The 25201-nt window shown below is 40.9% G+C and overlaps 3 protein-coding genes across 4 annotated transcripts in view; 1 reads left to right on the top strand and 2 right to left on the bottom strand.

Annotated features, from left to right (window-relative positions):
• The window catches only part of hecw2b (HECT, C2 and WW domain containing E3 ubiquitin protein ligase 2b), a 30267-nt gene extending 23005 nt beyond the window's left edge, over window positions 1-7262 (bottom strand). For both annotated transcript variants that reach the window (XM_083889957.1, XM_083889958.1), the window contains exon 1: window positions 7148-7262. The gene's annotated coding sequence lies outside the window, so the exon portion shown is untranslated. The remainder of the gene's footprint in view (window positions 1-7147) is intronic.
• Window positions 7263-8240: 978 nt separating this feature from the next.
• On the bottom strand, window positions 8241-17554 carry gtf3c3 (general transcription factor IIIC, polypeptide 3). Its single transcript, XM_083894459.1, has 19 exons — window positions 17426-17554; window positions 17249-17324; window positions 16478-16866; window positions 16265-16388; window positions 15993-16184; window positions 15438-15603; window positions 15101-15248; window positions 14570-14738; window positions 14223-14323; window positions 13976-14147; window positions 13666-13868; window positions 12989-13090; window positions 12558-12687; window positions 11584-11809; window positions 11125-11179; window positions 10905-11040; window positions 9128-9252; window positions 8885-9037; window positions 8241-8670 (listed from the first exon to the last, which is right to left on the bottom strand). The coding sequence occupies exons 1-19, from the start codon at window positions 17516-17518 to the stop codon at window positions 8548-8550; spliced, it is 2883 nt and encodes a 960-aa protein (XP_083750585.1). The 5' UTR covers window positions 17519-17554; the 3' UTR covers window positions 8241-8547.
• Window positions 17555-21071: 3517 nt separating this feature from the next.
• On the top strand, window positions 21072-22944 carry LOC310935192 (adenosine receptor A1-like; the record flags this gene model as incomplete). The annotated part of the gene is made up of 4 exons (XM_083899044.1): window positions 21072-21248; window positions 21349-21483; window positions 21790-21974; window positions 22281-22944. 4 exons carry the CDS (start codon window positions 21072-21074, stop codon window positions 22942-22944), a joined length of 1161 nt encoding a protein of 386 aa, XP_083755170.1.
• Window positions 22945-25201: the final 2257 nt, after the last annotated feature.

The following is a 25201-nucleotide window of genomic DNA, read 5'->3' as shown; positions in this document are numbered from 1 at the left end:
AAGAAGTTCACAATCACAATTAAATGGTTTCTTCAATTTCACTCAGATGCAAAAAAAATCCACTCTTTAACTATCATTTTATAATATATTTATCTAAACTGGCTGTTTTTGATTATTTCAACATGATAAAGTATTTGTCCATATCTCTGTGGTTCTTGGCATATCTCTGTGCCAAGAACCAGTCTGAGATACGGAGGCTTGTTCTCACTTAAAACATGCCTGTCAGCATTATTTCTGATCTGGACCTTTGAAGCTCTTTAGGAACCCAGATCATCTGAAAATGCTGTTTTCAAATGAAAATAAAGTAGTATGGATGTAGTTTAAAGTTTAAAGATGTTACCTTTCTGTCAGCTCCAACCATTCTGGGTTAAACATTTACAGCTCAGAATAGAAGCCAATGCTTTTTCATGTGTGGCCTGCACAATTAACACAAACACACACACACACACACACACACACACACACACATAAGAAATAAAGCAGGGATGAATGCCTGACAGATTTCACTCCCTTCACAAAAAAACAAGAAAAGTCCAGCAAACACCACGGTGAATATTGTTATACTGTTATATATCTGCTCCTGGTCTATTTCTTCTGACTCTACCTCACATCCCGTTTTCACTTACTTTTCCCCCTTTCTTTCCCCCACCTCTTCTCTGTTCTCTATAATATTGTAAAGGTTTCTGCCTTACTACAGTTCCTTGAGACACACACACACACACACATATACACACAAACACACAGTCACACGGAGCTCTAAGGACATAAGTGTCCTTGATCCAGCATCAGGATTAAAAAAAGAGAATGGGAGGATTTACTGTTGATAGAATATCTTCTCTAATCCATTGCATTAGCACAAGGTTTCAATCTGCAGCTACCAGCTCCCTCTGCAGCTATGTTCTCTCCCAGCTGTCCAACACATTTATAATCAACACATCCACAAGTTAAAGGGATGCTTCTTTGTTTCAAAATGTGGCTGAGGTCCTGGCGCAGAATCAGCCCTGACTGCTCTGAAAACCAGACATGGAGGCTCTCTCTCACTGAAAAAACAGCTGACACAATTAAAAACTCATTTTAGGCTCACCTAATAAAATCTATGCCTGATGTTTAAGTCTACGATATCTTGAGAAAATGTTTGTCACTTAAATTTTATTTAATTGTAAATGCCCGTTTTCATGCACCCCAGTCTTTGTGGGAACACAGGAGCTGCTGGTCTATTGCTGCCTCATTTTAAAGGTTTATGTCACATGGGTAAATTCAAAAGAACTCTGTAAAATCCCTTAACAAATTACTTTTCCTCAAAAAAGACAACAAACTGCACCTGTATTTAGTTTTCACTTTTCATTGCTCTAACTGGATGTGACAACTAATAATGTACTTAAGACACTGACAATAAACTGAGAGTTTCCAGACCCATTTGCAAATGCAATTTGTTGTCAGGATTTACAAATAAATGTTTCTGCTCCTTATTAGAATGACTCACGACGCAACAGACGACATTTACTCAGCGGAAGCCTTCGAATTCAATTACAGCTAATTGAATTGGATGACAGGAGCTTGTAATTGCTCATGTGTCTGATAACATAATGATCCAGAATGCTTCACCACTACTTAACCACAGGGTGGTGAAAATCTTTCACCCAGGGAAAGAGAGCCTAGCATGACTTACTCTGTCAGGGATTTTTCAAAGCCCAGGTTGGCTCTCCTCCTCAGGGAGCTGTTGCTGGGGGCAGCATTAGAGCAAAAAGTATGTCTCTCCTTGTCTCTCTCACACAAGATAGTGATTTGATATGATACATTTATGACTGTGTAAGAACTGCTGCGCTGTTCACCTCTACCACTTGCAGTCATTGTCTTAGTTCAAAGACCTGATGGCTTGAGGGCATAGGAATTGTTGATCCACTGGTGCAACTCAAACTTACTAAATGAGGGACAAAATAAGTTATGTTACCTCTTTAAGAATTTGTGTGTCTATCTTTTATAATCTCCAAGCCGCTTTATCTGCTTCAGACTGTAGTTTAACTTTGCTGTGTGAGATACTGGGAGCAAAATGTTTCCTCCACCAGCAGCTTCACGTCTGCAGGTTATTTATAAACTGTGAGATTTTGAGACTAAATATACACTGGTGAAAACAGACCCAGGCACTGACATCAGCACACCGTCAGAAAACAGTGCTGTGGGTGCTACACACCCAGGCAGAAATGCATTGCAAATCTGCACTCCAAAACCTGTATTTGATTTGGTGCTGCTTTCATCCAACATTAAGACAAAGGAATGATGTGCAAGAGCCCGTTCACATTCACAAGTGTTTCCTATAAAGACCTAACATTTGTGGGCTGGACAGGACGAGTCCAAACCTCACTGCTGAGATCAAAAATAATGCTGGCATTCTTCAGTACAGGCTACATAACTGGATTATGCAAGTGTAAGAGCTTGAACACTGCATGAAGCAATATTTAGATGTAAAGAAGGAAACAATACAGCCATTTCATCTGCTAAATAAACATGGTGGAGCTACGGTGTAAGAAGTGCATTAAATGGATAATTTATGTTTTTAGGTGGTGTTATATCAGGTACTAGCAAACAGTCAATACTCCTGATTGCACTGTGTGTGCCCCTTACCCTGAGATACAGATGTTTTCCTACTGAAAACATGGCTGCAAGCAGGGACACAGGGAAAGATGTATTTCTGTCACTCAATGTAAGGCTTACCTAAACCACACCAAAGTCCATAGCAAAAATGTGTGTTTTTAGCTCGCAGGAAAACTGGAACTACTGGTCGACTGCTAATTTGTGACAGTTTGTGACACTTAATTAAAATCTGAATGAAAGAGTTCAAATGCACAGGTCACAAAATAACATATTCATTTACTGATGGAGGCAGCAGTGGATCAAATACTCCTGTCTGCCATGATGTAAAATTGCTGGTATTCTCTTCAGACTTTGGTGGGGGGGCTCATGGCAACATTAAAGAGGCAAACATATTCTTAAGAAAGCATAGACTTAAGGTGACATAATTATGTCTAGGTGAGCTAGGTGAATTTTCCTTGTGTCCCCTTTAGCTGGCTCTCCATCTTGACAGAGGGGGTGGATACAGGGCCCATACAACCACACTAGAAAAACCTGAGCTATTTCTTTAAAAGTCGCCAGACTTTGTGGCAACACAGAAGAGACGGACACAGGCAGACATGGGGAAAAAATACACACTGTCCCCTTTACTGCTGCTCTGCTGACTTACAGGATTTCTGGTTGGGTGCTGTGCGGATTCTCACGACAAAGGTCAATTAAGTGTAATTGTATTGCATAACTGTGGTAAAGGTTTGTGCAAAAGCCAACTTTTGAGATTGGAGAACTATCTCTCTCACACACACACACATGGTACTGAAATAACTGCAGCGTGTTTGGAAAACAATGAGGCGACAGCTTCCTGGCTGTCCTCAACACAGCCATCTCATTTCTCTGTGCCAGTTCAGTGTGTGCGTATACATCACATCTAACATTGTGCAGACCAAAGTACACACAGACCTGACAGTTAGACTTCCACAAGCTGAGTACATGTTACACACTTTGGGGAAAAAAAAAACATTAGTCAGAGATGACTGCAAAAATAAGGGCTGGGCTCATCTGTCATTTATATACTCAATAAGCTCTCCTTGTACTAAGAAGCAGTGGTACTGAGGCAGGCATGCTCTCGGTGAAAACATGGCTGCCAGCAGGGACAAGCAGATCTGTGACGCTTAACAAAAGGCTTACCCATCCATATTTCTATTCAAGGTAACAGACTCAGTGGGCGGTTGTGCTAATGTATCCCCTCAAAACAGTGAGGAGGGAAATGTTTAGTATTACTCTTTAGCCAGTGTGTTGTTGACAGTCAAATGATTCCCTCACTGCTTACCAGTGTCATTAAACTTGGTATTTTGTTGTTTTGACTGAGACACCCCTAGAGGCAGAAATTATAATCTGTCCATTGAAACCATGGCGGTAGAGGAGACATAAATGACAACTAAGACAAACAAAACCCATCAAGTCTGAGGTTTGGACAAAAATTCCAAAAACGACTGTCAGGCTTGGTCAAGTCTATTGACATGGTAAAAACAATGCAGTAAATAGGGTAAAGTTGTTTTTATTATTATTATTGCGTTATTGATGATATGGTGTAAACATTTTATAAATAGATGTATAATAAGTAAAAACAGTGTTTCTTTTTAAAATGGGGCAAAAATGTTGATATTTACTAAAGGACACTGACCACAACACACAGGCTATTAAAGCTATCCATGGGCCTCAAAATAAACCTCAATGGTTGAATTATGAAAAATAGTTATCAGTGTTAATAGTTTAACAAGAGTTAATTAAGGAGAACTGATGTCCTTATAAAGTGTGCGGCTTGGGTATCCATGCATACGTCATGAGGCTAGTACATTGTTTCCCAATCATGGTCCTCCGGGACCCCTGCCCTGCATGTTTTAGATGTTTCCCTGCTCCAACACACCTGATTCAAATGAGTGGGTTGTTGCCAGGCTTTTGCAGAGCTGGATGACGAGCTGATTATTTGAATCAGGTGTTTTCGAGCAGGGAAACATTTAAAACATGCAGGGCAGGGGTCCCCGAAGATCAGGATTGCGAAACACCGGACTAGTAGTTGCTTCTTCCTGGACGAAACAATAACCTTTGCCGTAACCATAAATAAAGGCTACAACCTCCGTGACAGTCAGACATATGCACTTCATTCACAACAGATGACCTGATTTTATTTTTTTCATTTCTGTGAGACTCCGTCTATTACACATGCTTTACTTGCATTTGCATTTACTATCAGTGTCTTTTTTAGACTCTTTTACATTTTCTAATCTTTGCAGCATAGGCAGTTGTTACCAATGTTTAAGTAGCAAACTTTCCACAGAAGGGGTGATAACACACAACTGCATAGTAGAGCACTGAATAGGACCCCCCCCCCCATTCCATCCCCAAAATATATAATGTCCTGTCACATGGCAGATTTCCCCAAAGCTGAAAAAAGAGTCTCCCCAAACCAATTAAATAACCTTTAAATTCTGATTGTGACTTCCTATCATTCAGTCTCACAAGGACGAAAGAAGTGGAAGCGGAAGTGTCATGTATCAGGGAGGTAAAATTCTGCTCTGATGTGGCCACTCTCTGACAGTTGAGACTGTATGTGAAGAACAATCTGCCACATCTTTATTTTAAACCACACATTAGGAAGTGAGTGGGCAATGGAGGCTTTGACTTCCTGTAAGAGTAGCATATGGAGGCATTGGTGAGGTCACTTAAGGCTGCCAGTTCTATCCAAGAGCAAATAAAAAAGGTCTTTGGCTCTTAGATGCAAAACAGAATGAGTAGAGCTGAATTCATTAAAAGGACAGGCATAGAGAAAACTAGCGCTGCACAACATTGAAAGAAAATCATGCTGAGATTAATTTGACAAACATCGCAATTGAGATATAATTGATATTTGGTAAAAGTTATTATTTTTTCATTTAAAAACATTTATGGAAAAACATTGTGCAGCACTGCACAATTCCATCATAGTGCTGTTATGACACATTTTATCTTTATCAAAATATTGCAGTGTCTTATGATGTGGATTCTGCAAATTCAATTGTTCTGTGATTAACTCTGCAGCCCTAGAGATCGTATAAATGGATGATATTTAAATTAAATTGGGAACAAGCTTCAGAATCTCCCTTGTATTGGTGCATAATGCCAAGATGCAGCAAGCCAATAGACTCAGCTGGACTCAGGGTTGTCCTGCTGAAGCGGAAGCATTATTCAGTAAGACACAGGCGTCCTGCCATGCTGTTGAATACCACGAGGGAAGAGGATAAATGGTATCTTTCCTACATTAATCTACTTTGTCAAAAAACTGAGCAATGACGAGGAAAAATTATGTCACATCCTGTCCATTTCAAAATAAAACTGCTACACATGCATGTGGAGGGTGTGCACATCTCAATTGTTAGTCACAGATCTAAGGGAAATGTGTAAGGAGGAGTTCCCACATGCCAACAAATCAATACAATACAATACAATATGTCTATAGTTTGCTGACACTGGATGCTTTATATTCATTATTAGCATTAGTATTATTGCTATATTACAATTGGGGTCAGCTCATCCATGATGTTGTCAGGGAGGAAATAGCGGATGAGCTGTTCTGCTATTCTGGGAAACTAACAGCTCTGATTAGATTTACTGACTATCCTCACTTTGTGTGTGAGTGTGTAGTTTTCTAGGGTTGGCAAACAACTCAACAACAAAGATACTCACAATGTAGCAATACAACAAAGGTTCAGTGTATATTATTGCATAGTTTTATGCATTATGAAATCTAGGGCTGCAATGATTAACCGATTACTAATTACTTACAAAATGAAATGCACATGATTTTGATAATCAATTAGAATTTTTTTTTTAAATATATGTATATATATATATATATATATATAGGATAAAAAGATGTTCTGTGACGTTACCTTCTTAAATGCTGATTTCTTTAGCTCTTGCATGACTGAATATCTTTGTCATTTTTAATATTTACGTCTAACATTTTTCACATGTATTTGTATGCCAATTCCGAATAAGACAACTAATAAATGAATTGAGGAAATAGTCTGATAGATTAATTGATCGTGTCAAACACAATAGATATAACATATACAGTATAATCACTGTGAATGTTTGACCTCATTTGTATATTTACAGTTTGGCCACTTTATACCAATGTAGCAGCTAAATTAGCCCACAATTAACTGTTTTCTTCACTTTACCCTGACAATTATTTGTCAAGTATCGCGAATATTACCGTTATCGTGTTATACTGTCGTTAGGGACGCGTTTTTCGTCCAGCTCTAGAATGTTCCATCTCATTTTGTCAAGGCTCAGTGCTTTTACTTTGACGTTGTTGTTAATGTTTTATTGTGCCTTTGTTTTTTTTTCTGTTGCCGCTTCAAACACATAAAAACATTAGCAGCACAGCACAACGTACACAGACACCCTGTGCTTGAAAACATGAAATACGTCAATGAAGGCAGTGATGGTGATAAACAAGGCTGGCAGCTCCACACGACATGTACATAAATACACAGTAGAACAGTGTGTTTACAGCCTCAGCTCGGGCAGCTCTTACCTATGAAACGGAGGCTCAGGACACCGCCTTCATGCCAAAAATACCCCCGAACAAGAAGCTCAATAATGGACGACGGACCTCCCTACGGTCCGAACGCCAGCGACCCTTCATCAGCGTCCAAGCGGAATTCGGCCCTCCTGAGCCCGTGTACTTCCGTAATCCAGCCTCCGCTCAAAGCGACGCCCCGCTGCTCAGAACATTTGCTTTCCACTAAAAGAAAATAAAAGTCTAGTTTGTCATATATGTCTAAGCAGCGTCGCGCTATGCTCCGTGACTGTGTGGAAAGACGAGTTCATATCTTATTTATTTGGCTGCACCGCTTTACATCCGCCTCCCCGTTTCCGCTGCTCCACACACTTTCCTCCCGGGGAGAAATGAAACCCGCCGGCCGCGCTGTCATTTAACTCGCGTACTTGTTACATTTACGTGAATTTACGGGCTTAAAGGCGAGCCTTGTTGAGGGAGTTCAGCGACAAAATAACAGCGTTCGCCCCCGCTGGTCCACACTAACGTGTCCACAAGTACCCGACACCCCCCTCCAAGCAAACATACACTGTGCATGAATGGTTTCAATTCACTTGGAGGGGAAATGCACGCTGTTGAATACATAAACCAGTCGTTTCTACCAGATATGTTTTATGGACGACCCCAAATGATATTTGCCAAGTCCAATCTCTAAATCCTGACTGATACAGTATAACAGTATATATAAATACATGTAAAACTGTAGACTTTATTCAATCCTGTAGGTCGTGGTACCAAAACAAAGGTATTTCAACAATTAAAGGCACTTGTCTTCTCTGTGGGAATTAAAAAAAAACATGTTCAAATGCACATGGATAGTCAGCAATTAAAAGAAAACATTTTCTAGAAAATCTTTAATTAACAAACATACAAGTCTTTAATAAACAAATATGTTACAACCAGTCAACTTTGAGGATGTTGACAATAATTTGTCTATATTTGTTATAATAATAACAAACGGTGTCTACATTCAATATGGAGATTTGCAAGCTGCAAAAATAGATACATGAGAAAATCTATGAAACGTCACTGATTGACTAATGTAACATACATATCATAACAAGGCAGTGATCGGTTGGTGCATGGAGGATGAAAAAACAAAGACGACATGTTTTTTCCTGTGCATAATTGTTATTGACAATATAGCTGGAACCACCAAAGTTAATGACACTGATAAATCAAAACAAATATTTTCAGAAAAGTGTGAAAACTGTGATGAAATAACAGTAAAATGTAGACATTTGTAAATAAATAAATAAATGCAGAAATTTTGTTTAACCCTTATTTCAGTGTGTTTTATGAACGACTGATTCTTTGTCCTCCATATTAATTTAAGTGCAGGAAATGAACCCGAGTCTCCACATTTGAGCGCATGTTCAAACTACACAGTACGTGTTGATGAGGTGTCGAGTCAGCTCTGTGTTCCCGCTGGCTTGGTAGATGAGTGACAGGTTGAAGGTGATCTCTCGTCTCAGATCCACCTGGTCATCGGCCATACCCTGCAGGCAGGATGGGTGGTGAGAGGGTGGAGAGAGATAAAACAGGATATTATGTGAACAAGAAAGTGAAAAAGAGAATAGATGGGAATGATCCAGTGACCCCAGCCATGCAAGAATCGTGACTAACATGGTGTTCCTAATAATGTTCTTGTTGAGTGGGAATGAACATAAATGAATAAGTTTGGTGGTTTGACAGTGCTCTTTGTGTGTTTACCTCCAGTTGCAGTACAGGCAGCGTTAGTGCCTTCTGGTAGTAATGTATTGCCAAATGTGTGAGGCCCATCTGATGCAGTGCTCTGCCCAGATTGTACAAGCTCTCCTGACACTCTCCGCGCAGCTCAATGTACCGCCACAGGAAAGAGAAACCCTGAAAAAACACACACTAGGTCATAATGTACAAACAATATGCTTTTTTTTTTTTAAATATATAAAATGAGGGTTTAAAACAACCATATACCTGCAGCACCAGGATATGTCGTTTTGCCACATATTTCTGTGATGCCATGTGGAAAAAGGTGAGACCCACGCAAAGGCTGTGCAGCGGGTTGTTGGGGTGACTCTGGAAGGCCTGAACATACTGGCCTAAGGATACACAAGGAATAAGTTACATTAGTGTGTATGAAATATTTTCAACAAATTTGATTGAAAGTGATAACAAGATATCAATTATTATTTGCTGGATATACTTCTACTTTTCTTAATCATAAGAAAAGCAAAGGTAGCTACTGAAATAAGAATAATTGAGATGTCATTTCATTAACTGTTTAAATGTTATATCTTAATAGTGATTTACTTGTTTTTCGTTTACTCGTGTAACTAAAACCAACCAAAAACACCAAGCTGTGTCATCAGGATAAAACAACCTGACACTCAGCCATATGAGGGGATTCTGCAAACAGTACCTTTGTAAGATTGAGAGCAGCTCTGATAAAAAAAACAAAAAAACATAGTAACAGCCCAATAAGTCCTAATGCTCTGTAAGCTGATTTACAAACTGTGTTGATCAGTGCCAGTTACCACTGGCCGCCTTGAGGCACAGGATTATCAAAAAATGCATGGAACAGTGGACAACTAAGTCAGAAGAGCCAATAGTGAGTGAGCTGTGTTTCAATGAGCTCAGGTCACCACAGTACAGTGAGGAATGGTTATTCTGGTAAACTTTACACTTTTCCTAATCTAAATGAAAATAATTGTGTAAACTAAACCAAACTGTACTGTTTAGAGCCATGGTTGTCAATCTGTGGTATGTGTACAAGCAAGCTTCCTCTGGTGGTTTTTTCTGGAGGAAAATCAGAAGTACTGTTCTACCAGTGTGCATGTTCGGAGTAAAGCTGAGGAATTCTGGCTACATTGCATAGAATATGAAACAAATAACAAAACATTAACAAGTATTATAATATTTACTAACCTACTAATCTAATGTCACCATATCAGTGTCTGAAGTATATGTGAGGAAGAGGAGTATGATTTTAATTTTGGCAATAATGGTGTTCATTTTGCCACTTTTCCACTACATGGTCCTGCCATGCCTCGCCTCAGTTGGTTTTTCATTACAATATAGCACCTCCTCAATGTGGGCGGAGTCATCAAAGCACGGCTGCATGAAACTGCTGTGCCGTGACTTTGTTCTACATGCGACTCAAACTAGGGACTTGTAAAGCAGTTGTTTTCAGTGGAACTGAATCATTAGAATCAGTTCATTAAAAAGATGCGTTTACAGAATCATTCAGTTCTTCAGCATGACCAAATCTGTCACTGAACTGAGATACAGCGGTAGGGGTTGTGATGTGGCTCACTGCTGGTGTGCTATCATTAAATACAGCAGATGCCTCTGCTGCTAAATGTTGGAGATTAATACGTTTTCAGGAGTTTTTAGTATTTTTAATTGATCTAGATTTCGGCATTGCTTGGTTTGATTCATGTGTCGGATGTCTTGCTCATGCCTCTGACCAATCAGTGGCTGGGAGTCTGATAGTATAGTCATACATAGTATCAGGTCAGCTTGCTTGGAACCTCGTCAGAGCAGGTACTAAAAAAGTACCAGGAACCAGGTACTATCACTAATGGAAATGCAAAATAACCGTGCCGTATCGAGGCGAGTCAAATTGCCCTTGGACCATGTAGTGGTCCAAGTGCAAGTGCAAAAGTGCCATTTGAGAGCTCAATATTTTCTCAGGTGGTACTTGGAATAAAAAGGTTTGAGAACCACTGGCTTTATTGTGTGTGTTTTGTACCCAGAGCATGTTTGAAGCTTCCCGACACCATGGCGTTGTGTCCACAGAGGACACACAAGGCGTGATTGTCTGGGTGTTTCAACATCATACGCAGACAGAAGCGATGGTGCCGCTGGTGATGAGAAGTTATGGTCAGCTATGGGAAATGAAAGACAAGTGTGAGCAAGGGTTGTCCACAAACACAGAATAAATATTTTTGCACAGAAAATAAGAGGTTCACCTGGTTGAAAATGTTCCACAGCTGAGGCAGATCCACATGTTCCATCAGCATTAATCTATTGTGCAGAGGAGGGGAAAATAAAAACTTTAATTCTGCTCTAAAATTAAAATCTTGAGTGATTGGAGCAAAATTTGAGTCTATTGGCATCTTTGTATTGACTTTGTACTTAATCTCGTCACATGAAAAAGCAGCATTTGTAGTGAACCCACCATTAAACTTTATTAGGAATACGATATTACTACAACTTAATTTATTGATTGCTGGACACAATGACGTTTCCAACAAAAAAAGTGTGAACTTTGAGCAAATGAAGAACTCCTTTACTCTCTCCTTCCCTCCTGCCTTTATTTTAAAGTAATTGTACACATACAAACATATGGGTAGCATGCTCAGTGTCTGCCAATAAAATTCTCTTAAAATGCTCCACACAAATACATCACTTCCAACACTTGGGCCTACCTAATGTAGTTGTAGGACTTATAGTGGTTGTTGTCCAGGATGGTAGCCGAAAGCCCGAAGAACTCCAGCTCCTTTCTCTTCTCTTTGTTGTCATAAAATGAGTAAAACTCCATGGCAGACTCCACTAGCAGGTCAGCCTCCTCGTAGCGCTTCACCTCACCCAGTGTACGTAAGCAGCTCACCAGCAGCTGCCACCAGTCCTCTTTGGACAGAACGTTGGTTTTACCTGGTCACAGAAACAATACATTACATCATCACTGAAGAATTAGTGTGTCAATTTATGAAAACTGAAAGTACAACACCACACTATGAAAAGCTGAAAAACAGAGCTGCAATGTCTAGTTGATAAATCAATCAACCGTTTTCAGCGTAATTTTCTTAATTTATTTCACATTAAATACATTTTTTTTGTCTTGTTTTTACATGATCACACACTTAGGGTTTTGGATTTTGGGTCAGAAACAAAACCCTGGGTGGTGGGGTGCCCATTTTCCAAAAAGAAAAGAAAACTGTAAATTTCCCGACATGCACAATCAATGAAATTATCACACTCAAATCACATTAGTTATGTTTCTGTATAGTTCGTCCTTCAGGTGTAATTTCACAACTTTTTAACAGCACTTCCATTTCCAGTTAATTTTATATTGTTGTAATATTGAAAGCGACTACTGGCTGCAGGGAAGTCGTCTGAAAACACACTGCGTGTTAGCTTCAGGACTTTGTCCTCAGTTATGTGAAGCAAAGCTTTAAATATCCGCCTTTAAGGAAGCAACTAACAGCATTTCCTCCACACATGGCAACTGTTCATAGGTTCTGATTGCAAACAATGTCCCACTAACTGTTCTGTGCCGTTTCAGCCAACTACAGCCTCCGTTCACCAGCCAGCTCACCAGGTAGCAGAAAACAAATAATACACACAGACTTAAGACAGTCACACTAACATACAACCAGATTCATCCATTATATACACGTACCAGTATTGTCCAGATATGCAGCTTCATGGTCAGCAATTTCTGGCAGAACATCTTGGGCCAGGAGCCTCAGGTGATTCACACCTGACATGTTTATAGAGCGTACACACACTTTAGCTCGCTGCATGGCCACCTAGAACACACACAAACACACACACTTGAATTACACATATTTGGTTTAGGTCAAGGGCATTGCAACAGGGTCAATAAAAGAGGCAAGGGCCTGAGAAATTCTGACTTTGTGGGAACGACTTGAATCTGTAGGACTGTCTATGTACAGGGTCCAAGCCTTTGTAACGTCTTCATACTTTGAGATTTTTTATTATATTGTTATTATTATTATTAACCTTTGTCTGGGACCCCCTAAAGGTTTAGTGAAATGTCTCTTATCCTGACATACATGTGTTATAATTATGTGTGTGTGTGTTTGTTACCTTAAGCAGCATGGAAATCATGGAAATCATAGCATCCAAGTAATCCTGGATTTGTCCCTGAGTTTTCAGCAAAGTGGAACGATGTAAAAGCAGCTTCAGTTCCTACAACCACAGGAGCAAACATACCAATTAGTGCACAGCGGGAAGGTTATCGGTTCCATACCCAGCTCCTCTAGTCTAAATGCCGATGTGTCCCTGAGCAAAACATTTTACACTAATTTGCTCCTCATGGCTGTGTTGGCAACGTATGAATGAGCATGACAGATAGGTAATAGAAAAAGCTCTGCACATAGATGTGCTGTATGAGCACAAAGAGCAGAAAAGCACTTTCTGAATACAGACCATTTAAATTTACATATTTGACAAATGTTGACTGCACAAACCCCATAATCCATATATAACAATTGAGGTTGCATAATATTTTTAAAACCTTTCACGAGTGCTTTTTCATTTTATCATGTATTTTCATCAAATATAATTTACAAAACGGCTATTTAAGAAGACCTGAAAATAGCAGATGAGATCATAAACACCAAAGGAAACTGGTTATTGTTATAAATCCAATGTGAAGTAGGTTCATATTTAAGAGTTCTTTTTGAATACAGCAAAGCTGCCCCCTAGTGGCTAACTGCAAATTCAGTCTGTGGTTGACCCATTAAAAATATGGAGCTCATTGCCTTCTGTGCAGCTGATGAATCCTGAGATAGCGTGTCGGTGTCATACATGGACTCCAGGGCCTTTAGAGCACGCTCAGGTCGGCCCAGCTGCTGCTGCAGGGTGGCCAATGAGAGCCGGGCTTCCAGGTGTTGTGGAGCCATCTCTACCACCTTAGTGTAGCTTTCTGCTGCTGCCTCCATTTGGCCCAGCGCCTTCAGACATTCTGAAAGGAAGGTGTGATGAGAAAGAAATATTAATGCCTCACTGTTTTCCAGTTTTATGTTTAGTTAACCGTTTTTTAAAAAGATGCTTGTATTGCTTGAATGTTACCTGCATGTCGAAGCCACACCACAGCCAGGTTGTACTTCTCGGATACGACGAGCATAGACAGCAGAGGCAGAGCAGACATGTACTCGCCCTCCTCCAGGTAGGCCTCACCTACGTCCAGATACAGGTCGCCAATCTCCTCCACACTCTGCTCCATCAGTATTTGCACCATGTTCTACAAGTGGGTGGAACAAGGTTAAGATTCTCAGGTCAGACATGACATGCTTTTTATTGTGAAAGTTCAGCTTACCTCCAGGGGCGTGTAAGAGTGGAGGTGTATGAGGCAGATAATCAGCTTGGCTCTGAGGTCCACTGGGACTGAGTCTGGAACCTGTACACTTTCAATTATGCCTGGACACACACAGCACACAGCACACACAGCACACAGCACACACACACACAGCACACACACACACAGCACACACACACAGCACACACACACACACACACACACACACACACACACACACACACACACACACACACACACACACACACACACACACACACAGTAAAAATTATTTCTACTGCCATGTTATTATCAATCAAAATCATAAGGTCAGTGTGGGTTCAAAGAGAGGAAATAACATCACTCACTGTTCTCCTCCCCTGCTGCTGCTTCCTCTGCAGTTTTTGTGCCTTCGTCATTCTTCACCTTCTGCTCCTCAGTCGTCTTCTCTGCCACTTCGTTCTCTTGTGTCTGTGCTGTGGAGTCCGATTGCGACTCATTCCTGACCAAAGTAATACCAGCAAAGTCGACCAAGACCTAGGAAAAGATACAAACAATGCTTTATTATCCAGGCCAAGGTAATTGTGATCACTTTGTGCTTTTAGAGAATTAACTTTACTCACTTTACCAAAAACATTTAGAAAATATTACAATGTTATAAAAACATGGGATTTATTATTGGCATTTTATGTGGTATGGAGTGATATAAAATTCTCCTGACTATAGCATGGACATTCTGCTTTAAAGTCTTCAAATAAATCCAAAGAAATCCTTGGTTTGGCCATAACAATTGCATCCCAGATAGGATACATATTTTCAGTGAACACTTAAACTTATTGTGAGTCCATGTCTCTCTCTCACACACACACACACACACACACACACACACACACACACACCTGCATTGCTTTGTTGTACTGGCGGCTGGAGATGTAGAGCTCAGCTGCCATGTTGATGAAATCATCACTGACCAGAGTGGGGTGTCGTGCCAGAGCATCCTCTATCACACTCAGAGCTGAAGTCATATCATTACTTTCATAATAGCTCCTACACAGGATAGACAGACACACATATTTATATTAAAAATATGAAGACTACATGTTCCATTTCTGAATGCAAGGAGAAAATAATCAATAATATCTTTTCAGCTTTGTGTGTGAATGTGTATTTTCTTGGTTTCTTTGCTCCTATTCAAAAAGATATGAGAAAATAAATCTATTGGGTGTGACCACATACTTGGCCATGTCCTTGGAGAGCTGCATAAAGTGCTCGGCGTCCTCTTGAGGCAGCAGTGACAGGATCCTGCGGTAGCCATCCATGCACTGCTTGTGCTCGCCCAGACGCATTTGGAGGCTGCAGCGCTCCCACAGGTAACGCACATTGGTGGAGTCATATTTGATGGCTGCCAAACAAAGCAGTTTGCACTGTCAATCTAATGAGATGTCATTAAGGTTTACAAACTGGACCTTTAAGATGTCCAAAGAAATGATAACCACGCTGTTGTTCGAGAAAGTAATAAATTAACTGAAGTGAAACAAACAGTAATGTTCTCCCTGTGTGCGTGGGGGTTTTCTCCGGGTTCTCCGGCTTCCTCCCACAGTTCAAAAACATGCAATATGGGGATTAGGTAAATGGACTGGCAAACTTACCAGGGTGTACCCCGCCTATCGCCCTATGTCAGTTGAGATAGGTACAGCATCCCCCGCGACCCTCCAGTGGAGGATAAAGCGCTAGATAATGAATGGATGGAAATAAACAGTAAAGAACATGTGCCAGTGGCACGAGTGTGACCTTTGGAGTAGCAGACGATGGCCTGGCGGATGTTGTCCTGCTCCAGTGACAACTCAGCCAGTCTGATCCACTCGTCACAGTCTGAGGGGTTAAGGTGAGCCGCGATCAGACTGAACTGCAGTGCTTTGTCCACGTCACCCTCATCCTCGTAGATCATCGCCAACGTGGAGAAAGGCTCATAAGCCAGAGGAGCTGCAGGAGTAGTTGCACATTAGTTACAAAGCGATTGATTTGAACATTGGCATTCTTCAAAGAATGACAACGGTACATACCCTGTCTGATGATCTCCATGCACATTAAAATGGCATCCTCTTTCTCTCCTCTGGCATAGCGGATGTTGGCTTCTCCCATCAGGCCTCTCAGAGCTCGAGGCAGCTTACTGCGATGACGTCGCTCCTGAACAAACAAACACTCATTAACTGATGCAGATTATCATACCTAGAGTGGACACAATTGTTTATCATCATCATCATCATCCTTCTCACCCTCATCATCTTCTTGTTTTCTCGATCCAGCTCCATCTCAAGCGCGAACACATCTCCCACTGTCGGATCCTCCATCTCCATCTCCATCACCATTTTCTTATTCTGCTGCACTCCTTTTCCCTTTCTGCCCCCTCTCCTGTGCTTCGTCTCTGTCAGGCCCTCTTTCAACTTATTTCTCTTTACCCCCACCTCGTTTTCTATCGTGTAATTCTCATCATCTTCATCATCCACATAACTCAAGCTATCCTCCTCATCCTCATGCTCCTCCTCCTCCTCATCCTCTTCCTCCTCCTCATCTTCTTCCTCCTCTCCAGATGATGGTGGTTGTGGTGCTTCTCCCAGTATGGAGGCAAAAGCCAGCTGGACTCCTGGGCTGACTCCCTCCTCAACTAGAAGGGGACAGTTTACGAAGAACATTATTTTATATTTATTCAGCTTATTTTCATATTGACCCCACTCACACCTGGTATTTACATCTGACCTGAGTGATCCAATCACTCTGCTTTTCCCACTTCATTTTTCCCTTCCTGTCAATCGCCCAAAACTTAAACACACTTAAACATTGACATCACATCCATGTATACACCAGACTTGTTAAGAACACATTTTTGTTCTTGCAAACAGACAGTAAGTCAGAGTTTATTTGAATAGTGAATGAAGGAAGCCAGATGTCAGGTGAAAGTGAGGCAGAGGAGGGTCTGATGCAAGTGCATGAAGGCAGCTTCAAAGTTGAGCGTGCCCACATTAGAAAAAAATAATTAATTAATTTACCTATCTTGGGGATGATTTGTGCTGAGGTTGACGGCTGAGCCTTATCCTCCACATCCTCACCTGAGACTTCACCCTCCTGAGGGACGAAGCAGAACTGTCAGAGGCAGCATGGCTAACATAAGGCCAGCTCTGCTCCTAAACAGTGAATATAAACAAGATACACTGAATGTGATTTACCTTCTCCTTTCGCTCATCTCTTCTCTTGTCAAACTCCTCAAAAGTGATTCTACCCTCCAGGTAGTCAATGAGCTCAGCGCTGAAGCCCGACATGTTTACATTTATCACAACATGCTATCTCTTCAAAGCGACACCATTACTACTTCCGCCCGGCGACCCGCTTACACTTCCGGGTTGGGCAAATACAAAACTAGTAGTTTAGCGACATCTCATGGTGAAGAATGAGACTAAACACACCAAAATTCTTAATATGAACAATGCGTCGACGCATATATGTTTATTTTCATAACTAACGAAGGTAATAAACAAGTCAACTTTAACTTAACTTAAACCACCAACGTCAAAAAAGTCTAACAGGGAATTTCTTATTCCTTGATGCTATACAGCAGTTTGCATTGTAGCCTACTTTGTTGGCAAATTTACAAAGGAAAGCCCACATGTGTAAATACTGTCACATGGTGGTGGCCTACTGAAATCATACTGAGTGAAGGGTTAGATAAAAAACCTGAGAATGTCAAAATATTCTAACCTTCTGGATATATGACATTATATCTGATAAACTGTCAGAGTCTGTAGATTTTTCTTCTCCTTTCGGCTGCTCCCTTCAGGGGTCGCCACAGCGAACTCATTCCTGATCATATCCATCTTTGCCAATCCCAAAGATAACCTCAACATCTTCATCTCTGCTACCTCCAGCTCTGCTTCCTGTCTTTTCCTCAGTGCCACTACTCTAGACCATACAGCATCGCTGGTCTCACCACTGTCGTATACCTTTCCTTTCATTCTGGCTGATACTCTTTTATCACACATTTACCCCAGACACTTTTCTCCACCCGTTCCAACCAGCTTGAACACGTTTCTTCACCTCTTTTCCACACTCTCCACTGCTCTGGAATGTTGACCCGAAGTAATTAAAATACACCTCTCGACTAACCTTCATTCCTCTCCTTTTGAGAGCATATCTCCACCTCTCGAGCTTTTCCTCCACCTGGTCTCAGCTCTCGCTACAGATCACAATGTCATCTGCAAACATCATAGTCCATGGGGACTCCCGTCGAACCTCATCTGTCAGCCTGTCCATCACCACTGCAAACAAGAAGACTGAGAGCCCCAAGTTTCCACGGCTCTTTCCCATAACTTCATTGTGTGGCTCATCAACTTTATTCCTCCATAGTTACTGCAATTCTGAACATCTCCCTGAAAAAATGGGCACCATCACACTTCTTCTCCATTCCTCAGGCATCCTCTCACTCTCTAAGATCCTGTTGAATAGTCTTACCAGAAACTCTACTGCCGCCTCTCCTAGACACTTGCATACCTCCACAGGTATATCATCAGGACCAACTGCCCTCATCACTTCACCTTTACTAATAGCTGCTACTTTATGGTCCTCAATAATCACCTCTTTGACCCTTTGCTCTCTTTCATTTTCCTCATCCAATACTCTTTCCATCTTCCCATTACTTCTGTGGCACCTGTCAACACATGTCCCTCTCTATCCTTAATCACCTGAACCTGTTGGACGTCTTTTCCCATCTCGATCTCTCTGTTTTGCCAACCTGTATAAATCATTCTCTCCCTCCTTACTTTCCATTTCCAACCATCAAATGCAGATTTTCAACGAGTTCATGAAATAAACGTTGAACAATTTGCAGCGTGTTATTGTCTCAGTAGAATTCTGGCAACCACAGCTGCCAGTAATTTAACATAAAATCGAACTCGATTTTTTTTAGATATTTTGACCTGCCTTACAGTCAAACCTAACATGAGCACCACTTTTTTGTCATTTGTTTAAAGTGCACATGAGCTATTGTGCCATTATTTATTTATGTGAATGAGTAACTGAAGTGGAATTTAATTTGACTTGTTTGTTTAGGCCAAAACTGGTCAGGGATTTGCGTCAAAGCATATCTGCTTTTCCAGTTCACAAAGACCCAGTGCAGTGAGGTGACTGCTGCTGATTATTCATCAGGCTCCAGTATGACGTGTTATCTTTTGTTGCTATAAGAGAGAGAGAGAGAGAGAGAGAGCTAATCATACTCTTCCTGTTTCTGAACTGTGATCATCATCCATCTCATCCATAAGACCAGACTGTTATGTGTCCTGTACAACACACTGACAGACAACTGTGCCTGAAGCCGAGTGCAGGTGAGTTTCTCCGGGAAAATACTGATCTAGGTGGAATCTGCCTTGGTAGAAGTAATTTGCAGTAAATTATTGTGCCCTTTTTTCAGGTCAATTATGAAAGGGGACTGTACAAAAAGGACAATGGAGGAGGCTGCGATAGAAAATAACTATTTTTAAAGCAGTTTTTCTACGGATAACCAGATAGTCTGACTTTTTTTTTGGTCCAGAATTAAAATGTCTGCTTGGAGACAGGCTTAAAGGTTATATCAAGCCAAATATGTAGAGAAAACAGGCAAAAAAGGCAGGTGCACAACAACAAATACAACCAACAATCCTTTCCTAACATCAATTATTCTATTTATTTTCAAATACAATAAACTGCATATACCAATGCATTTTCTTGCATATAATATCAGCCTAAAAAAGGCCAGAAGGATATTTTATAAATAATATGTATATATGCAAGCAAGCATAGCTAATTAAATAGCTGATTATCAATGTAATACTTTAATTGCTTCAATAATTCAGCTTTACACCGTATGCGAAACATGCATATCACAACCTAGGGCTTGCTTTAAAAAAAAAAAAATCAATTAAGGTTGAGCCACTTCCTCCTCCCCACATTGTCTCAATTATTATACATTTTTATTGCAGTCCCTGATGATTCATTGTTCCCTAAATGAGGTTTTGTATTCTGTGTTTCTGCTTTAATTAGCTCTCCCTATCTAAAACGAATGCTGTTGATTTAGAGGGAGTTCATTTGACTGTATCCTTCTGTTTATATGTGTGCACAGCAACAGGCAGGAGGCGAGAAGCTCTACTGCTTTGTGTCAACAGGGATCACAGAGGTCTGCACACTGCTGTTGTTCTTTATCTGTGTGATTGTTATTGTCTCTTATCAGGACTCATTTTCAGCCGTTGCTCAGGCCCACCTTCATGATGATAATAATAATAATGATAATAACCACTGCTGCTCACTCTGTTCATATCTCTTACACCTTCTTCTGGTGCCGGGCTAAATTCAGGTTGGTTAATCAGTGTGAAAGTGAGATTTGTGGCTCCCCTGCATGCAGCTGTCTTTGTGTTACAAAGAAAACATGAAAGGCATTGGGGGGCATTTGCATTTGCCCAACTACTGTCCACACTTGGTATGGTTCAGTAATAATTATCTGTGTGTTATACATCATAGTTATACTTGCTGGACAGGAAGTATAATTAAATTAAACGTATAATTCAGGTTTCTATGTGACTTTACCTCAGTGAAAACAGTTAAACAACAGTTCAGGCACTGGCAGACTTCACCCCATTCACGCAACAAGCCTCTGGCGGCCTCTGTTGGTCAAATTGGCAAGTGCAAGTACAAACAGAGCCACTAAAAACAATAGTTCAGCAACAGTAGCCCAGCAGCTCTTGGGTACCCATGAGCTAAAAATGATTGATCGGTTTACGAACTCCTGATTATAATTCTATGTCGCACAATGTGCATCCTATTTACCAGGTGTCTGTGGGATCTGTATTCATGAATGTTACCGGCCTCTGTACGGCAGAGGTGCCTTCTGGGTTCCTCCCCCGACTTAAAGGGGTGTACATCGCAACCGAGCTCATCATCGCTGTGCTGGCTATCAGTGGAAACACTTTGGTTTGCCTCGCTGTCATCTGCAACAAGAAGCTCCGCACCATCACCAATTATTTTCTGGTGGGGAAAATGAGTCAGTCACACAGTATTCAAATAGTGTGCGTACCGAGATGCAGTAAAAAAAATAAAAAAAAAAAAATATATATATATATGTGTGAAGGTGTCGCTGGCAGTGGCGGACATTCTGGTGGGCTTGGTGGCCATTCCCTGTGCAGTGCTGACAGACCTGGGGAAACCTCGCTATAACCTTCCTCTTTGCCTGGCGCTGCTCAGCATCCTGATGGTCCTCACACAGGTACAAACAGTTCACCACAGGACCTGCAATTCACTCATGTGCCATATTTTGCAGTGCAGTAGCAGCGCTCAATTGTCACAATTGTGCCCTCTTGTGGTCATAGATGACATAGCGTACATTTTTGATATAAGTCGCTTCTAAACATCGGTCACATGGCCAACAAATCTACTAGAATACAGTTGTATGGTTTTTTTTATCTGGAGCAACAAATGAGTGTTGGGTAATAGTAACATTAATGTTTATTTTGGTGAATAAAATGTAAAAAAGACATATTATGGATTTTTTAAGTGTTATGCTGTCTTCTAGAGCTCCATCCTGAGCCTGTTAGCTGTCGCTGCAGAACGCTACATGGCCATCTTCCTGCCCTTCCAGTACCAGCGCATGATGAGCTCCAGGAATGCCAAAAGGGTCCTGTTGGTCACCTGGGGCATTGGGGCCATTTCCGGTTCTGTTCCACTCATGGATTGGACAAGGCAACCAGCACACTCTAAGTAAGAGGGGGTGAAATATATGTGTAATAATATTTAGTTGTCATGGACACACGGGCAGGAGAGGTGATCTTACGCATCTGTTCGGTCAAACGTATTGGCTTTCCCCCTCCCGTCCTCTTGTTACAGCATGTTGCCAGGAAATTGGATTGTGCATGGCATGACTGAATGAATAAAAGGAAATAACATAACAGATAAAAGATATGACAGCAAATAAAAGACAGAAAGAAGACAAAAGGTCAGGGTGATGAAATGGGGGAAGAGACTGTGTTTTGCCCATATCACCGCCCTTTGTTCTGCTCATTCCAGGTACTGTATCTTCACCTGTGTGGTGGACATGAGCTACATGGTCTACTTCAACTTCTTCTGCTTCCTCCTCCTGCCTCTGCTGGCCATGTTCATCATCTACGGCCACATCTTCCTCACTGTTCGTCGCCAGCTCAGATTAATTCAAAGTGCTGCTGGTGGCAACAGCGGGACTGGGACAGAGGATAATAGGAATTTTGCTTCTGCAGATGAACCTGACGTGAGGACAAGAAGAGACATCGGTGGACAAGGTGGAGTTGAAGCAAAGTCTGGGAATGCCAACGCTGGTGTTGATTTTGTTATTGACACAAAAGCGACTACTATTTTCACAAAGCTGGGATTCAGAATCACACCAGCTCTTTGTACTTCTGCTTCCACTGACCCTGATCCAGGAGAGTCCACTGCGGCCAAATCCAACATTTGCACCCGTCAGGAGCTGCGGAAGGCCACGTCCCTCTTCCTGGTCCTGTTTCTCTTCACAGTGTGTTGGCTACCAATCCACATTCTGAACTGTGTCCAGCTGTTCTGCCCACAGTGCGACGTGCCCATGTCCCTCACACTCGCAGCCATTTTGCTTTCCCATGCCAACTCGGCCCTGAACCCAATCCTGTACGCGTACAGGATGAAGTCATTCCGGCACGCTCTGATCGGAATGTGGAGGGTTTGACCCAAGCACCCGTAGAGAAGCACTGAGGCTCCCAACAGCAAATTAGTCCATACATGCACTATCTGTTATTTATTGTGTTTGTGAGGTGCCCTTGAGAGTTCTGCAACACATCTAAGAAATAAAGTGTATTATTATGGTTCGAGCATGACTGTGCACGAACCCTATTGAAACTGAAGGAGTTATTCCCTATGAAATTGCTCAAATTCTTCTTATTAGGGACCCTATTGTAATTGCATGAATCGGGGAACGTGTACATAGGGTGCAATGAGGACACTAGGGACTGAGCACTAAGGATGCAAGGACCCTAGGAACTGAGCACACAGGGGCCGATGACATTCAAATTTGACCCGCTAAACGTGCGTGAAAACGGACGAAAATTGCCACACAAACCAGAACTGCTGAAAAATTTGATAAAATAATGGACTTGCGAAAAACTAATGCAAAATGGCTCAGTGGTGCCCCCACAGGTGAAACAGGCTGAAATTTAGTTTGCAATTTCGCAAAAAAACATTGTCCGGCCCGACAGGCAACAGGCAGTAGGCCATTTTGGATTTGGCGTATATCTTGGCATTTTGCAAGTTTCGTAATTATTATTATTATTGTTGTTCATAATTCATTATTATTTTTTAGAGCGGATGTAAATGGCTTTAGTTGGCAACCGAACTAGGTGGGTTAGAATTTTGACCTGAAGATGGCGCCAGAAGAAATGTCACTAAACTTAAAAAAATGTCAGCATGAGGGTCCATAAATTAATAAATGAATGAATGAGTGAACCAATTTTTAATGTGAGTGGTGAGAGGTTTGATGGAATCAAGGAGGCGAGTCATATCAACATAACTGCGTGCTTTATTGATACACAGTAAAGCATTTTTATAATACAGTAGTAAGGCATATATTTGGTGGACTCTGATATGTTGTGAAGAACTGATGCGTTGTTTCAAAAAGATGATGTGATCATGAAACAAATGTTAGAAATGAAAAAAGAAAAAAAGAAAAAAAAATCAACAAACAAAAACAAATTCAGTGTCTGGACTAAAAAACAAAAAAAAACACCTCTTGGATCATGCTGCAAGAATATGACGTCAAAAAAACCAACACACGTGTGTGTATAACCTCTTTGAGTAGTTATACATTAAACAAGGATGGATTCTCTGAAGTTACACATGCTAATATTGTAACACCTCACACGGCACAAATCTTATAAATGTTTTAACCGAAGACGAAAAAACGGAACACTGTAACACAACTAGAATAAATGCATTCTCCGCACACAGAAAAACAACAAATATCTAGTAAATCCCAGGTTTGACAGTAGTGCACATGGATTATTTGATTTGTGAGTGTAAAATCATAGATGTACATTCAGACTGGGGCTCCTACACAGCCCTATGACATGTAGAGAGCGATTAGGACTTTTGACATAAATCGATTAACCAGTAATAATCAACTAATAATCTGAGAAGAGTGCAGGGTTGAGTACAGTAGAGAAATTACCTCTGAACTAGACTTTAGTAGACGATTTATACGAGGTAGAGCTTATGGTACTGGGCTTCTTAAGAAAATCTTTTTTTTTTGTAATTTGTAATTGAAATCAAATCAAAAATAATGAACGAGCCAAGATTCAGATCTGAAGAACATTCACTTACAGTAAAGGAGCAGCTGTCATAGACGATTAGACGGTGTACTGTGTGCACAAAACAGGTGCGAGGCGAAACTTTAGATTTTCAACTGCAATAATTAGAATATAATCATTCAGCGTTCCTCCTGATGGAATCAGAAAGGAAATGTGAAGTTTTAAAAATCCATTAAAACACCTTTTCTTCCTCTTCTTCAAATGTTCATCAATAAGAACACATTTATGTCAAAGAAACAGTGTGATCAGAACTATCGAGCACAACTGAAGTAATAAGAAAAACATCATCACATCAGCATAATTTGACTTTTGAGCAATACTACAGTCGGCCACAGAGGGGTGGCATATTGAGACATTGTGGCTTGGAAGCTGTCATGTAATCCAAACAAAACAGGAAATAAAAAAAAAAATGCTACATAGAGCTGATAGCAGGCAGTCTGTAGTGACCTTGCCGACCCTGACTCAGGCTTTTACAACATGTGCTTATGCACACAGTACACTGTGGTTAAATGAAAGGGAACACAGGTGAAACTCCTGCTGCCATAAAGATGTGGGCGAAGGTGAAAAGGATGGATGATGATGGATGGACAAAGAAAAAAAAATCTGTAATGCGATGGGGAAACA

The sequence above is a fragment of the Microchirus variegatus genome (genome assembly GCF_963457635.1).
Source record: "Microchirus variegatus genome assembly, chromosome: 1".
Classification (NCBI taxonomy): domain Eukaryota; kingdom Metazoa; phylum Chordata; class Actinopteri; order Pleuronectiformes; family Soleidae; genus Microchirus; species Microchirus variegatus.
This window is presented reverse-complemented; position numbering and strand designations above follow the sequence as displayed.

What these genes read in the sequence shown, in the direction of transcription:
- gtf3c3 (XM_083894459.1), bottom strand. Translation starts at nt 17,518, where the DNA reads ATGTCGGGCTTCAGCGCTGAGCTCATTGACTACCTGGAGGGTAGAATC. An exon ending in GGTGTGGCTTCGACATGCAG is followed by an intron (nt 13,869 to 13,975) that starts GTAACATTCAAG and finishes CCTTCCTTTCAG; the next exon opens with AATGTCTGAAGGCGCTGGGC. An exon ending in AAGTCCTACAACTACATTAG is followed by an intron (nt 11,180 to 11,583) that starts GTAGGCCCAAGT and finishes TCTGCACAATAG; the next exon opens with ATTAATGCTGATGGAACATG.